This window comes from Passer domesticus, chromosome 29, assembly GCF_036417665.1.
Source record: "Passer domesticus isolate bPasDom1 chromosome 29, bPasDom1.hap1, whole genome shotgun sequence".
Lineage (NCBI taxonomy): Eukaryota > Metazoa > Chordata > Aves > Passeriformes > Passeridae > Passer > Passer domesticus.
The window spans coordinates 5,259,276-5,275,455 of NC_087502.1; the positions used below are offsets into that span (position 1 = coordinate 5,259,276).

The 16,180-nt window shown below is 47.3% G+C and overlaps 1 protein-coding gene across 1 annotated transcript in view; it reads left to right on the forward strand.

Annotated features, from left to right (window-relative positions):
* The window catches only part of LOC135287324 (uncharacterized), a 51,681-nt gene that overhangs the window by 4,780 nt on the left and 30,721 nt on the right, over positions 1-16,180 (forward strand). Inside the window, 3 exon segments of the mRNA XM_064400666.1 lie at positions 6,075-6,101; positions 8,836-8,967; positions 12,991-13,119. Of these exon segments, the coding sequence (XP_064256736.1) occupies positions 6,075-6,101; positions 8,836-8,967; positions 12,991-13,119 (288 nt within the window).

The window sequence follows — 16,180 nt, forward strand, 5'->3', positions numbered from 1 at the left end:
CCTGAAATCCCCAAAAATCCCACCCAGAAACCCCTAAAAACACCAAAACCCACCCCAGAAATACATAAAAACCACCCCAAAACCCCGGTGCTGCTTCGGGAACCTCCTCATCCCTGGTGAGAAACACCTGAAATATCCTAAAATCAAAAAAAATCCCCCCAAAATTCCCCAAAATTCGGGTTCAGCGCCCCCAAAAACCCCAAAAACCCACCCTGAAACCCCCAAAAACTCACTCAGAAACCCCTGAAATCCCAAAAAACCTCACCAAGAAACCCCTAAAAACACCAAAAACCACCCCAAAACCCCCGGTGCTGCTTCGGCAACCTGCTCATCCCCGGTGAGAGACCCCGAAAAACCCGAAAATCACCCCAAATTCGGGATCAGCGACCCCAAAAACCCCAAAAACCCGCCCCAAATCCCCTGAAATCCCAAAAAACCCACCCAGAAACCCCTAAAAACCCCCAAAACCCACCCAGAAACCCCAAAATCCCACCCCAAAAACCCCAAAAACCCACCCAGAAAGCCCCAAAAACCCCGGTGCTGCTTGGGGAACCTGCTCATACCCGGTGAGAGACCCCGAAAAACCCGAAAATGACCCCAAAGTCGGGATTGGCGACCCCAAAAACCCCAAAAACCCACCCAGAAACCCCAAACTGCCACCCAGAAACCCCAAAATCCCACCCAGAAACCCCAAAACCCACCCTGAAACCCCAAACTGCCACCCAGAAATGCCCAAAACCCCGGTGCTGCTTCGGCAACCTGCTCATCCCCGGTGAGAGACACCAAAAATGACCCAAATTTTGGGATCGGAGACCCCAAAAACCCCAAAAAACCACCCTGAAAACCCCCAAAATCTCACCCAGAAAACCCTAAAATCCCACCCAGAAATCTCTAAAAACCCAAAAATCACCCTAAAAACCCCAGTGCTGCTTTGGGAACCTGCTCATCCCCGGTGAGAGACCCGAAAAACCCCAAAATGACCCAAAATTCGGGATCGGTGACCCCAAAAACCCCAAAAACCCACCCTGAAACCCCAAAATCCCACCCAGAAACCCCCAAAACCCACCCAGAAACGCATAAAAACCCCCAAAATCACCCCAAAACCCCGGTGCTGCTTGGGGAACCTGCTCATGCCCGGTGAGAGGTGCCGAAAAACCCGAAAATCACCCCAAATTCGGGATCGGCGACCCCAAAAACCCCAAAAACCCGCCCCAAAACCCCAAAATCCCACCCCAAAAACCCCAAAAACCCACCCCAAAAACCCCAAACTGCCACCCAGAAACCCCAAAAACCCCAGTACTGCTTGGGGAACCTGCTCATCCCCGGTGAGAGACCCCGAAAAACCCGAAAATGACCCAAAATTCGGGATCGGCGACCCCAAAAACCCCAAAAACCCGCCCCAGAAACCCCAAACTGCCACCCAAAAACCCCAAAATCCCACCCAGAAACCCCCAAAACCCACCCTGAAACCCCAAACTGCCACCCAGAAATGCCCAAAACCCCGGTGCTGCTTGGGGAACCTCCTCATCCCCGGTGAGAGACTCCGAAAAACCCGAAAATCACCCCAAAGTCGGGAGTGGCGACCCCAAAAACCCCAAAACCCACCGCAAAAACCCCAAAAACCCACCCAGAAACCCCTAAAAACACCAAAAACCACCCCGAAACCCCCAAAACCCCGGTGCTGCTTCGGCAACCTGCTCATCCCCGGTGAGAGACACCAAAAATGACCCAAAATTCGGGATCGGAGACCCCAAAAACCCCAAAAACCCACCCTGAAACCCCCAAAATCTCACCCAGAAAATCCTAAAATCCCACCCAGAAATCTCTAAAAACCCCAAAAATCACCCCAAAACCCCGGTGCTGCTTGGGGAACCTGCTCATCCCCGGTGAGAGATGCTTAAAAACCCAAAAATCACCCCAAAGTCGGGATCGGTGACCCCAAAAATCCCTCAAACCCACCCCAGAAACGCCTAAAACCCACCCAAAAAACCCCTAAAAACCCCCAAGACCCACCCAGAAACCCAAAAAACCCCAAAAACCTGCCCAGAAACCCCGGTGCTGCTTCGGGAACCTGCTCATCCCTGGTGAGAAACACCTGAAATATCCTAAAATCAAAAAAAATCCCCCAAAAATTCCCCAAAATTCAGGTTCAGCGCCCCCAAAAACCCCAAAAACCCACCCCAAAAACCCCAAAAACTCACTCAGAAACCCCTGAAATCCCAAAAAAACTCACCAAGAAACCCCTAAAAACACCAAAAACCACCCCAAAACCCCGGTACTGCTTGGGGAACCTGCTCATACCCGGTGAGAGACCCCGAAAAACCCGAAAATGACCCCAGATTCGGGATCGGCGACCCCAAAAACCCCAAAAACCCACCCTGAAACCCCAAAATCCCACCCTGAAACCCCAAAATCCCACCCAGAAACCCCCAAAACCCACCCTGAAACCCCAAAAAACCCCAAAAACCTGCCCAGAAACCCCCAAAACCCCGGTGCTGCTTGGGGAACCTGCTCATCCCTGGTGAGAAACACCTGAAATATCCTAAAATCAAAAAAAATCCCCCAAAAATTCCCCAAAATTCAGGTTCAGCGCCCCCAAAAACCCCAAAAACCCACCCCAAAAACCCCAAAAACTCACTCAGAAACCCCTGAAATCCCAAAAAAACTCACCAAGAAACCCCTAAAAACACCAAAAACCACCCCAAAACCCCGGTGCTGCTTCGGCAACCTGCTCATCCCCGGTGAGAGACCCCGAAAAACCCGAAAATGACCCCAGATTCGGGATCGGCGACCCAAAAACCCCAAAAACCCACCCTGAAACCCCAAAATCCCACCCAGAAACCCCCAAAACCCCGGTGCTGCTTGGGGAACCTGCTCATCCCCGGTGAGAGACGCTGAAAAACCCGAAAATCACCCCAAATTCCCCAAAAATCCCCCAAAAATTGGGGTCAGCAGCCACAAAAACCCACCCAGAAACCCCGAAAAACCCCAAAGCCCCATCCAGAAACACCAAAACCCCACCCCAAAACCCCAGTGCTGCTTCGGGAACCTCCTCATACCCGGTGAGAGGCACAAAAATACCCCGAAAACCACCCAAAATTCCCCAAAAATCCCCCAGAAATTGGGGTCAGCAGCCTCAAAAACCCCAAAACCCTGGCCAGAAAACCCCTAAAACCACCAAAATCCCACCCAGAAACCCCTAAAAACACCAAAAACCACCCCAAAACCCCGGTGCTGCTTCGGCAACCTGCTCATACCCGGTGAGAGATGCGGAAAAACCCGAAAATGACCCCAAATTCGGGATCAGCGACCCCAAAAACCCCAAAATCCCACCCAGAAACCCCAAAATCCCACCCAGAAACCCCTAAAAACACCAAAACCCACCCCAGAAATACATAAAAACCACCCCAAAACCCCGGTGCTGCTTCGGGAACCTCCTCATCCCTGGTGAGAAACACCTGAAATATCCTAAAATCAAAAAAAATCCCCCCAAAATTCCCCAAAATTCGGGTTCAGCGCCCCCAAAAACCCCAAAAACCCACCCTGAAACCCCCAAAAACTCACTCAGAAACCCCTGAAATCCCAAAAAAACTCACCAAGAAACCCCTAAAAACACCAAAAATCACCCCAAAACCCTGGTGCTGCTTCGGGAACCTCCTCGTACCCGGTGAGAGATGTGGAAAAACCCGAAAATGACCCGAAATTCCCCAAAAATCCCCCAAAAATTGGGGTCAGCAGCCTGAAAAACCCCAAAATCCCACCCAGAAAACCCTAAAACCCCGGTGCTGCTTCGGAAACCTCCTCATACCCGGTGAGAGATGCGGAAACACCCGAAAATGACCCCAAATTCGGGATCAGCGCTCCCAAAAACCCCAAAACCCACCGCAAAAACCCCAAAAACCCACCCAGAAACCCCTAAAAACACCAAAAACCACCCGAAACCCCCAAAATGACCCAAAATTCGGGATTGGTGACCCCAAAAACCCCAAAAAACCACCCCAGAAACCCCAAAACCCCACCCAGAAACCCCTAAAACCACCCAGAAACGCCTAAAAACCCTAAAAATCACCCCAAAACCCCGGTGCTGCTTGGGGAACCTGCTCATCCCCGGTGAGAGACACAAAATATCCCGGAAATCACCCCAAAGTCGGGAGCAGCGACCCCAGAAACCCCAAAAACCCGCCCCAAAAACCCCAAACTGCCACCCTGAAACCCCCAGAAACCCCTAAAAACCCCAAAAACCACCCCAGAAACCCCGGTGCTGCTTGGGGAACCTGCTCATCCCCGGTGAGAGACCCCGAAAAACCCGAAAATGACCCCAAATTCGGGAGCGGCGACCCCAAAAACCCCAAAAACCCACCCCAAATCCCCTGAAATCCCCAAAAAACCCACCCAGAAACCCCTAAAAACACCAAAAACCCACCCAGAAACCCCAAAATCCCACCCCAGAAACCCCAAAAACCCACCCAGAAACCCCCAAAACCCCGGTGATCCTTCGGCAACCTGCTCATACCCGGTGAGAGATGCGGGGAAAACCTGAAAAGGACCCAAAATTCGGGATCGGCGACCCCAAAAACCCCAAAAACCCCAAAAACCCGCCCCAAATCCCCTGAAATCCCCAAAAATCCCACCCAGAAACCCCTAAAAACCCCCAAAACCCACCCAGAAACCCCAAAATCCCACCCAGAAACCCCAAACTGCCACCCAGAAACCCCCAAAACGCCAGTGCTGCTTGGGGAACCTCCTCATACCCGGTCAGAGACCCCAAAAAACCCAAAAATGACCCAAAATTCGGGATCAGAGACCCCAAAAACCCCCAAAACCCGCCCCAAAAACCCCAAAATCCCACCCAGAAACCCCCAAAACCCACCCAGAAACGCATAAAAACCCCAAAAACCACCCCAAAACCCCGGTGCTGCTGGGGGAACCTGCTCATCCCCAGTGAGAGACCCCGAAAAACCCGAAAATCACCCCAAAGTCGGGAGCGGCGACCCCAGAAACCCCAAAAAAACCGCCCCAAAAACCCCAAACTGCCACCCAGAAACCCCCAGAAACCCCTAAAAACCCCAAAAACCACCCCAAAAACCCCGGTGCTGCTTCAGGAACCTGCTCATCCCTGGTGAGAGACGCGGGAAAACACGAAAATCACCCCAAAGTCGGGATCGGCGACCCCAAAACCCCCCAAATCCCCTGAAATCCCCAAAAAACCCACCCAGAAACCCCTAAAAACCCCCAAAACCCACCCAGAAACCCCAAAATCCCACCCCAAAAACCCCAAAAACCCACCCAGAAAGCCCCAAAAACCCCGGTGCTGCTTTGGGAACCTCCTCATACCCGGTCAGAGACCCCAAAAAACCCAAAAATGACCCAAAATTCGGGGATCAGAGACCCCAAAAACCCCAAAAACCCGCCCCAAAAACCCCAAAATCCACCCAGAAACCCCAAAATCCCACCCAGAAATCTCTAAAAACCCCAAAAACCACCCCAAAACCCCGGTGCTGCTTGGGGAACCTGCTCATCCCCGGTGAGAGACCCCGAAACACCCGAAAATCACCCCAAAGTCGGGAGCGGCGACCCCAGAAACCCCAAAAACCCACCCAGAAACCCCTGAAATCCCAAAAAAACTCACCAAGAAACGCCTAAAAACCCCAAAAATCACCCCAAAACCCCGGTGCTGCTTGGGGAACCTGCTCATCCCCGGTGAGAAACACCAAAACTTACCCCAAATTCGGGATCGGCGACCCCAAAAACCCCAAAAACCCACCCTAAAAACACCAAAAACCCACCCAGAAACCCCTGAAATCCCAAAAAACCCTCACCAAGAAACCCCTAAAAACACCAAAAACCACCCCAAAACCCCGGTGCTGCTTCGGGAACCAGCTCATCCCCGGTGAGAAACACCTGAAATATCCTAAAATCAAAAAAAATCCCCCAAAATTCAGGTTCAGCGCCCCCAAAAACCCCAAAAACCCACCCCAAAAACCCCAAAATCCCACCCAGAAAACCCCTGAAATCCCAAAAAACCTCACCAAGAAACCCCTAAAAACACCAAAAACCACCCCAAAACCCCCGGTGCTGCTTCGGCAACCTGCTCATCCCCGGTGAGAGACCCCGAAAAACCCGAAAATCACCCCAAATTCGGGATCAGCGACCCCAAAAACCCCAAAAACCCGCCCCAAAAACCCCTAAAACCCACCCAGAAACCCCAAAATCCCACCCCAAAAACCCCAAAAACCCACCCAGAAAGCCCCAAAAACCCCGGTGCTGCTTGGGGAACCTGCTCATACCCGGTGAGAGACCCCGAAAAACCCGAAAATGACCCCAAAGTCGGGATTGGCGACCCCAAAAACCCCAAAAACCCGCCCCAAAAACCCCTGAAATCCCAAAAAAACTCACCAAGAAACCCTTAAAAACACCAAAAACCAGCCCAGAAACCCGGTGCTGCTTGGGGAACCTGCTCATACCCGGTGAGAGATGCGGAAAAACCCGAAAATGACCCCAAATTCGGGATTGGCGACCCCAAAAACCCCAAAAACCTGCCCCAAAAACCCCAAAATCCCACCCTGAAACCCCCAAAACCCCGGTGCTGCTTGGGGAACCTGCTCATACCCGGTGAGAGATGCGGGGAAAACCTGAAAAGGACCCAAAATTCGGGATCGGCGACCCCAAAAACCCCAAAAACCCGCCCCAAATCCCCTGAAATCCCCAAAAATCCCACCCAGAAACCCCTAAAAACACCAAAAGCCACCCCAGAAATACATACAAACCACCCCAAAACCCCGGTGCTGCTTCGGGAACCTCCTCATCCCCGGTGAGAGACCCCGAAACACCTGAAAATCACCCCAAAGTCGGGATCGGCGACCCCAAAAACCCCAAAAACCCGCCCCAAAAACCCCTGAAATCCCAAAAAAACTCACCAAGAAACCCTTAAAAACCCCAAAAACCAGCCCAGAAACCCCGGTGCTGCTTTGGTAACCTCCTCATACTCGGTGAGAGACGCTGAAAAACGCCAAAATGACCCGAAATTCCCCAAAAATCCCCCCAAAATTGGGGTCAGCAGCCACAAAAAACCCCAAAATCCCACTCAGAAACCCCCAAATCCCACCCAGAAGTCCCAAAATCCCACCCAGAAACCCGGAAAAATCCCCGGTACTGCTTGGGGAACCTGCTCGTACCCGGTGAGAGACACCGAAAAACACAAAAATGACCCAAAATTTGGGATCGGCGCCCCCAAAAACCCAGCCAGAAACCCCAAAAACCCACCAGGAACCCAAAAAACTTATCCAGAAACCTCTAAAAACCCTAAAAACCACCCCAAAAACCGGGCTACTGCTTCAGGAACCTGCCCATATCTGGTGAGAAACACCAAAAAACACAAAAATGACCCAAAATTCCCCAAAAATCCCCCCAAAATTGGGGTCAGCGCCCCCAAAAACCCCAACCAGAAACACCTAAAACCCCAAAAATCCCTCAAAATCTCACCCAAAAATGTCAAAATCCCACCAAAAATCCCCCAAAATCCCACCCAGAAACCCCAAAAATCCCCTAAAATCTTCCCAAAAATCCCCCCCAAAATTCCCCAAAATCCCACCCAGAAACCCAAAAATCCCTAAAATCCCCCCAAAAAACCCTCCCTAAAATCCCCATTTTTCCCCCTTTTTCCCCATTTTTTCACCGATTTTCCCCATTTTTTAATTTTTTTCCCAAATGTTGCATTTTTCCCCCATTTCTGCCTTCGAACACCCCTGGGTGGACAAAAAATCCCCAAAATCCCCAAAATTACCCCCTAAAATCCCCATTTTTCCCCTTTTTTCCCCATTTTTTGCCCTATTTCCCCCATTTTTTCCCCGATTTTCCCCTTTTTTTTTTTTTGTTTTTTCCCAAATTTCGGGTTTTTTCCCCCAATCCAGGCTTCGAGCAGCCCTGGGAGGACAAAAAATCCCCCAAATTCCCCCAAAAATAAAAAAAAAAAATCCCACAAAAATCCCCAAAAAATCTCCTAAAATCCCCATTTTTTCCCCCTATTTCCCCCATTTTTTCCCCGATTTTCCCCATTTTTTTTTGTTTTTTCCCAAATTTCGGGTTTTTCGCCCCAATCCAGGCTTCGAGCAGCCCTGGGAGGAAAAAAAATCCCCAAAATTCCCCCAAAATAAAAAAAAAATCCCACAAAAATCCCCAAAAAATCTCCTAAAATCCCCATTTTTTGCCCTAAAATCCCCATTTTTTCCCCTATTTCCCCCATTTTTTCACAGATTTTCCCCATTTTTTTTTTGTTTTTCCCCAAATTTCGTTTTTTTTTTCCCCCAATCCAGGCTTCGAGCAGCCCTGGGAGGACGCCCTGGCCCCGTACCCCCCCAAATCCCCCCTAAAATCCCCATTTTCCCCTTTTTTCCCCATTTTTTGCCCTTTTCCCCCAATTTTTTCACCGATTTTCCCCTTTTTTTTTGTTTTTTTCCCCAAATTTTGGTTTTTTCCCCCATTTTAAGTTTTGACCAACCCTGGAAGGACAAAAAATCCCCAAAATCCCCAAAATTCTCCCCAAACCCCCCCTAAAATCCCCATTTTTCCCCTTTTTTCCCCATTTTTCCCCTATTTCCCCCATTTTTTCTCCAATTTTCCCCTTTTTTTTTTTTTTTCCCAAATTTCCCATTTTTTCCCCCCAATTTAGGCTTTGAGCAACCCTGGGAGGACAAAAAATCCCGAAAAATCCAAAAAAAACCCAAAAAAATTCCCCTAAAATCCCCATTTTTTGCCCTAAAATCCCCATTTTTTCCCCGATTTTCCCCATTTTTTTTTTGTTTTTTCCCAAATTTTGGGTTTTTCTCCCCATTTCAGGCTTCGAGCAGCCCTGGGAGGACGCCCTGGCGCCGTACCCGCCGTCCTTCGCGCGGCCCCTCGAGGTGGCCATCGGGGCCAGCGACGGCGCCAGCGACTACGGCAACAAGTTCGGGGAGCCCCTGCTGGCAGGTGGCACCGGGGGGGGGTTTGGGGACAATTCCGGGGATTTTGGGCAATTTGGGAGAGTTCAGGAGGATTTGGGGATGTCTGGGGACAATTTTGGGGCAGTTTTGGGGCGGTTTTGGGGCCGTTTTGGGTGGTTTTAGGGCCGTTTTGGGGAGTTTTTGGGGACAATTTTGGGTGTTTGGGGACAATTTGGGACAATTTGGGGCAATTTTGGGCAATTTGGGGACTTTGGGGACATTTTGGGGACATTTTGGGTGGTTTTGGGGCAATTTTGGGGTAGTTTTGGGTGGTTTTGGGGCCATTTTGGGGAGTTTTTGGGGCCAAATTTGGGGGATTTGGGGACAATTTTGGGGACATTTTGGGAACAATTTTGGGACATTTTTGAGACATTTGGGGACATTTGGGACAATTTGGGGACAATTCCGGGGATTTTGGGCAATTTGGGGCAGTTTGGGAGAATTTGGGGACAATTCCGGGGATTTAGGGCAATTCCGGGCAGTTTGGGGATGTTTGGGGACAACTTTGGGGCAGTTTTGGGGCCATTTTGGGCGGTTTCGGGGCCATTTTGGGGAGTTTTTGGGGCAATTTTGGGTGGTTTTGGGACACTTTAAGGAGTTTTTGGAGACAATTTTGGGGTGTTTGGGGACAATTTGGGGACATTTTGGGACAATTTTGGGGACATTTCAGGTGGTTTTGGGACAATTTGGGAGGATTTGGGGATGTTTGGGGACAATTTTGGGGCAGTTTTGGGTGATTTTAGGACCATTTTGGGGAGGTTTTGGGGACACTTTTGGGGTGTTTTGGGGTGTTTGGGGACACTTTGGGGACAATTCCGGGGATTTTGGGCAATTTGGGAGGATTTTGGGGTGTTTGGGGACAATTTTGGGGCAGTTTTGGGGCCATTTGGGGCGGTTTCGGGGCCATTTTAGGGAGTTTTTGGGGCAATTTTGGGTGGTTTTGGGACACTTTAAGGAGTTTTTGGAGACAATTTTGGGGTGTTTGGGGACAATTTGGGGACAATTTGGGGCAATTTTGGGCAATTTGGGGACGTTTGGGGACATTTTGGGACAATTTTGGGGACATTGCGGGTGGTTTTGGGGACAATTTGGGAGAATTTGGGAGAATTTGGGGACAATTCCGGGGATTTTGGGCAATTTGGGAGGATTTGGGGATGTTTGGGGACAATTTTGGGGCAGTTTTGGGTGGTTTTGGGGAGTTTTCGGGGCCAAATTTGGGGGTTTTGGGGACATTTTAGGACCTTTGGGCACAATCTGGGGCCATTTTGGGTGGTTTTAGGGCCATTTTCTGTGGTTTTGTGGCCATTTTGTGGAGTTTTTGGGGACAGTTTTGGGGGATTTGGGGACAATTTTGGGACAATTTGGGGACATTTGGGGCAATTTTGGGTGGTTTTGGGGCCATTTTGGGGGATTTGGGGCCATGTTAGGGAGTTTTTGGGGCCAATTTTGGGACAATTTGGGGACAATTTTGGGGCCGTTTTGGGGCAATTTGGGGGTGTTTTGGGGGGTTTGGGGACATTTAGGAGGTTTTGGGGACAATTTGGGAGAATTTTGGGAGAATTTTGGGTGGTTTTGGGGCCAGTTTTCGGGGATTTGGGGCAGTTTTAGGGAGTTTTTGGGGACAATTTTGGGGTGTTTGGGGATAATTTTGGGACATTTTGGGACAATTTGGGGACAATTTTGGGTGGGTTTAGGACCATTTTGGGATGTTTGGGACCATTTTTGGACAATTTTGGGTGGTTTTAGGGTCATTTTAGGGAGTTTTTGGGGACAATTTTGGGGTGTTTGGGGACAATTTGGGGACGTTTTGGGGACGTTTCGGGACATTTGGGGCAATTTTGGGATCTTTTGGGGCTGATTTGAGGCTGATTTTGATTGGGATTGTTGGGTGATTTCGGGGCAGATTTTGGGTAAATTTGGGCTGATTTGGAGCTGTTTTGGGACGATTTTAGGATGATTTTTTGGGGCTGATTTTGGGGTGAATTTGGGGGATTTTGGGTTTCTCCGATTTGGGTGATGTGAGGTGATTCTGGCTGGGATTTTTGGGGGATTTTGGTTAATTTTGGTATTATTCAGGTTGATTTGGGGTTAATTTTGGGCTGATTTTGGGGGATTTTGGGTTTCCCCATTTTGGGTAATTTGGGGTGATTTTGGCTGGGAATTTTTGGGTGGTTTTGGGCTGATTTTGGGGATTTTTTTGGCTGATTTTGGGGCGATTTTGCGGCTGATTTTTGGGCTGATTTTGGAGTGAATTTCAGGGATTTTTGGTTTCTCCAATTTTGGTAATTTGAGGCAATTCTGGCTGGGATTTTTGGGTGATTTTGGTTTAATTTGGGGATTTTTTTTGGGTTTATTTTGGGGGATTTTGGGTTAATTTAGGGCTGATTTTGGGGATGTTTTTGGGTTAATTTTGGGGTGAAGTTCAGGGATTTTGTGTTTCCCCATTTTGGGTAATTTGGGGTGATTTTGATTGGGATTTTTGGGTGATTTTGGGTAAATTTGGGCTGATTTGGAGCTGTTTTGGGACGATTTTAGGATGATTTTTTGGGGCTGATTTTGGGGTGAATTTGAGGGATTTTGGGTTTCTCCAATTTGGGTCATTTGGGGTGATTCTGGCTGGGATTTTTGGGTAAATTTGGGCTGATTTTGGGGCGATTTTGGGGCGATTTTTGGGCTGATCTCGGGCAGGTTTTGGGGCTGATTTTGGGGTGAATTTGAGGGATTTTGGGTTTCTCCAATGTGGGTAATTCGAGGTGATTCTGGCTGGGATTTTTGGGTGGTTTTGGGCTGATTTTGGGTTAATTTGGGGGGATTTTGGTGCTGATCTTGGACAGATTTTGGGATGATTTTGGGGCTGATTTTGGGGCTGATTTTGGGGTAAATTTCAGGGATTTTGGGTTTCTCCAATTTGGGTGATTCTGGCTGGGATTTTTGGGTGATTTTGGTTTAATTTTGGGTTATTTCAGGATGGTTTTGGGCTGGTTTTGGGTCAATTTTTGCCCTTTTTTTGCCGTTTTCATTTTTCTCCAATTTCGGCCGATTCTGGCCCAATTTTTTTTTGTGATTTTCGGTAAATTTGCGTGGATTTCGAGGCATTTTGGGTTTCTCCAATTTGGGTGATTTGGGGTGATTCTGGCTGGGATTTTTGGGTAAATTTGGGCTGATTTTGGGGCTGATTTTTGGGTAAATTTGGGCTGATTTTGGGGCTGGTTTTGGGGCTGATTTTGGGGTGAATTTGGGGGATTTTGGGTTTCTCCAATTTGGGTGATTTGGGGTGATTCTGGCTGGGATTTTTGGGTGATTTTGGGGCTGATTTTGGGTTAATTTGGGACGATTTTGGGGCTGATTTTTGGGCTGATCTTGGGCAGGTTTTGGGGTGACTTTGGGGCTGATTTTGGGGTGAATTGAGGGATTTTGGGTTTCTCCAATTTGGTTAATTTGGGGTGATTTTGGCTGGAATTTTTGGGTGATTTTTGTGTTATTTCATGATGGGTTTGGATCAGTTTTTGCCGTTTTTTGCCGTTTTCATTTTTCCCCAATTTCGGCCGATTTTGGCCGATTCTGGCCGGATTTTTTTGCCGATTTCGGGTAATTTTGGGTGGATTTTGGGTTTCTCTGGTTGGGGTGATTTTGGCTGGGATTTTGGGGTGATTTTGGTTAATTTTGTGTTATTTCACGATGGTTTTGAGCTCAATTTTTGCCGGTTTTTGCCGTTTTCATTTTTCCCCAATTTCGGCCGTTTTCGGCCGATTCTGGCCGGATTTTTTTGGCGATTTTGGGTAAATTTGGGTGGATTTTGGGTTTCTCTGGTTGGGGTGATTTTGGCTGGGATTTTGGGGTGATTTTGGTTTAATTTTGTGTTATTTCACGATGGTTTTGAGCTCAATTTTTGCCGTTTTTTGCCGTTTTCATTTTTCCCCAATTTCGGCCGTTTTCGGCCGATTCTGGCCGGATTTTTTTGCCGATTCCGGGTAATTTGGGGCGGATTTTGACGGATTTTGGGCTGCAGGCTTCGCGCGCTCCTTCGGGCAGGTGCTGCCCGGGGGGCAGCGGCGGGAGTGGATCAAGCCCGTGATGTTCAGCGGCGGCATCGGAGCCCTGGAGGACGAGCACGTCCGCAAGGAGCCCCCCGAGCCAGGTGGGCCAAAACTGCCCAAAAACGGCCCAAAACGGCGCCAAAATGGCCTCAGATTGGCCACAAAATATCCTCAGATATGACACAAAAATAGCCTAAAATATGCCCCAAAAATACTCCAAACATGACCCAAAAATTACCCCAAAAATGACCCAAAAATGACCCAAAAATGACCCAAAAATGACCCAAATATGACCCAAAAATGACCCCAAAATGACCAAAAAATCCTCAAATATGCCCCAGAAATACCCCAAATATGACCCAAAAATACCCCAAAAATGACACAAAAATAACCTCAGAATGACCCAAAAATATCCTAAAATATGACCCAAAAATACCCCAAACATGACCCCAAAAATAACCCAAAAATGACCCCAAAATGATCCAAAAATGACCCCAAATATGACCCCAAAAATGACCCCAAAATGACCCAAAAATATCCTCAAATGTGACACAAAAATAGCCTCAAAATGACCCAAAAATGCCCCAAACGTGCCCTATAAATAACCCAAAAATGAACCCAAAAATAATGAAAAAATGGCCCAAAAATAGTCAAAAAATAACCCAAAAATATGCCCCAAAAATACCCCAGATATGACCCAAAAATGACCCAAAAATTACCCCAAACGTGACACAAAACTATCCCAAACATGACCCAAAAATGATCCCAAAATGATCCAAAAATGACCCCAAAATGACCCAAAAATATCCTCAAATGTGACACAAAAATAGCCTCAAAATGACCCAAAAATACCCCAAACGTGCCCTATAAATCACCCAAAAATGGCCCCAAAATAATCGAAAAATGGCCCAAAAATAGCCTCAAAATGACCCAAAAATAACCGAAAATATGCCCCAAAAATACCCCAAATATGACCCAAAAATTACCCCAAACATGACACAAAAATATAACAAACATGACCCAAAAATGATCCCAAAATGATGCAAAAATACCCTCAGATATGCCCCAAAAATACCCCAAAAATGACCCAAAAATATCCTCAAATAGGCCTCAAAAATACCCCAAACATGATCCCAAAAATAACCCAAAAATGATCCCAAAATGACCAAAAATATCCTCAAATATGCCCAAAAAATACCCAAACATGACCCAAAAATACCCCAAAAATGACACAAAAATGACCCCAAAATGACCCAAAAATATCCTCAAATATGCCTCAAAAATATCCCAAACATGATCCCAAAAATAACCCAAAAATGATCCCAAAATGATCCAAAAATATCCTCAAATATGCCCAAAAAATGCCCAAAAAGACCCCAAAAATACCCCCAAAAATGGCACAAAAATAACCTCAGAATGACACAAAAATATCCTAAAATATGACCCAAAAATACCCCAAACATGACCCCAAAAATAACCCAAAAATGATCCCAAAATGACCAAAAATATCCTCAAATATGCCCAAAAAATACCCAAACATGACCCAAAAATACCCCCAAAAATGGCACAAAAATGACCCCAAAATGACCCAAAAATATCCTCAAATAGGCCTCAAAAATACCCCAAACATGATCCAAAAATAACCCAAAATGATCCCAAAATGATCCAAAAATATCCTCAAATATGCCCAAAAAATACCCCAAAAGACCCCAAAAATACCCCCAAAAATGGCACAAAAATAACCTCAGAATGACCCAAAAATATCCTCAAATATGCCCCAAAAATGACCCCAAAATGATCCAAAAATAACTCCAAAAATCATCCAAAAATGACCCAAAAACATCCTAAAATACGCCCCAAAAATGCCCAAAAAATAACCCCGAAATGACACAAAAAATGACCCCAAAATGACCCAAAAATATCCTCAAATATGCCCCAAAAATGACCCCAAAATGATCCAAAAATGACCCCAAAATGACCCAAAAATGCCCCCAAAATGACCCAAAAATGCCCCCAAAATACACTAAAATATGAAATATCCCAAATGTTCCCAAAATCCCCAATTTCCACCCAAAATTCCCTGAAAATCCCCCAGATTTTCCCAAAATCCCCCCCAGTCTCCCCTTGATCCCCCCAAATCTGCCAAAACTTCCCCCAAAAATCCCCCAAACCCACCCAAAAATCCCCAAAATCCACCCCCAACCCCCCAAAAATCCCCCAAATCTCCCCAAAACCCCCCAAATTTTTCCCAAAATCCCCAATTTCCACCCAAAATTCCACTGAAAATCCCCCAAATTTCCCCAAAACCCTCCAAATTTCACCCAAAAATCCCCCCAAAATCCCCCAATTCCCACCCAAAATCCCCCAAATTTCCCCAAAAATCCCCAAATTTTCCCCAGAGCCCCCCAAAATCCTCCAGATCCCCACAAAAAAACCCCATATTTTCCTCAAATTCCCCAATTCCAACCCAAAATTCCCCTGAAAATCCCCGAAATTTCCCCAAAATCCCCCAAACCTCCTCCAAATTTTCCCAAAATCCCCCAATTCCCACACAACATCCCCCAAAAATCCCCCAAATTTCACCCCAAAATCCCCCAAAACTCCCTCCAAATTCCCCCCGAAATCCCCAAATTTTCCTTGAAAATCCCCCCCAAAAAACCCCAAAATTTCCCAAAATCCCCCAATTTCAACTCAAAATTCCCCTGGAAATTCCCCCCATTTCCCCCAAAATCTCCCAAATCCCAAATTTCCCCCAAAAATCCCCCCAAATTCCCCAAAAATCCTCCCAAATTCCCCCAAAAATCCCAAATTTTCCCCAAAATTCCCCCAAAAATCCCCAAATTTCCCCCAAATTTCCCTCCAAATCCCCCCAAAAATCCCAAATTTTCCCAAAATCCCCCAATTTCCACCCAAAATTCTCTGAAAATCCCCCAAATTTCCCCAAATTTTCCCCAAATCCCCCACATTTCACCCAAAATTCCCCTGAAAATCCCCCAAATCCCCCAGATTTTCCCCAAATTTCCCATAAAATCCCCCAAATTTCCCCAAAATCCCCCAAATCTCCCCAAAAATCCTCCCAATTCCTCCCAAAATTTCCCCCGAAATTCCCCCAAATTTCCCCAAAAATCCCCCAAATCCCCCAAACCACCCCAAAATCCACCC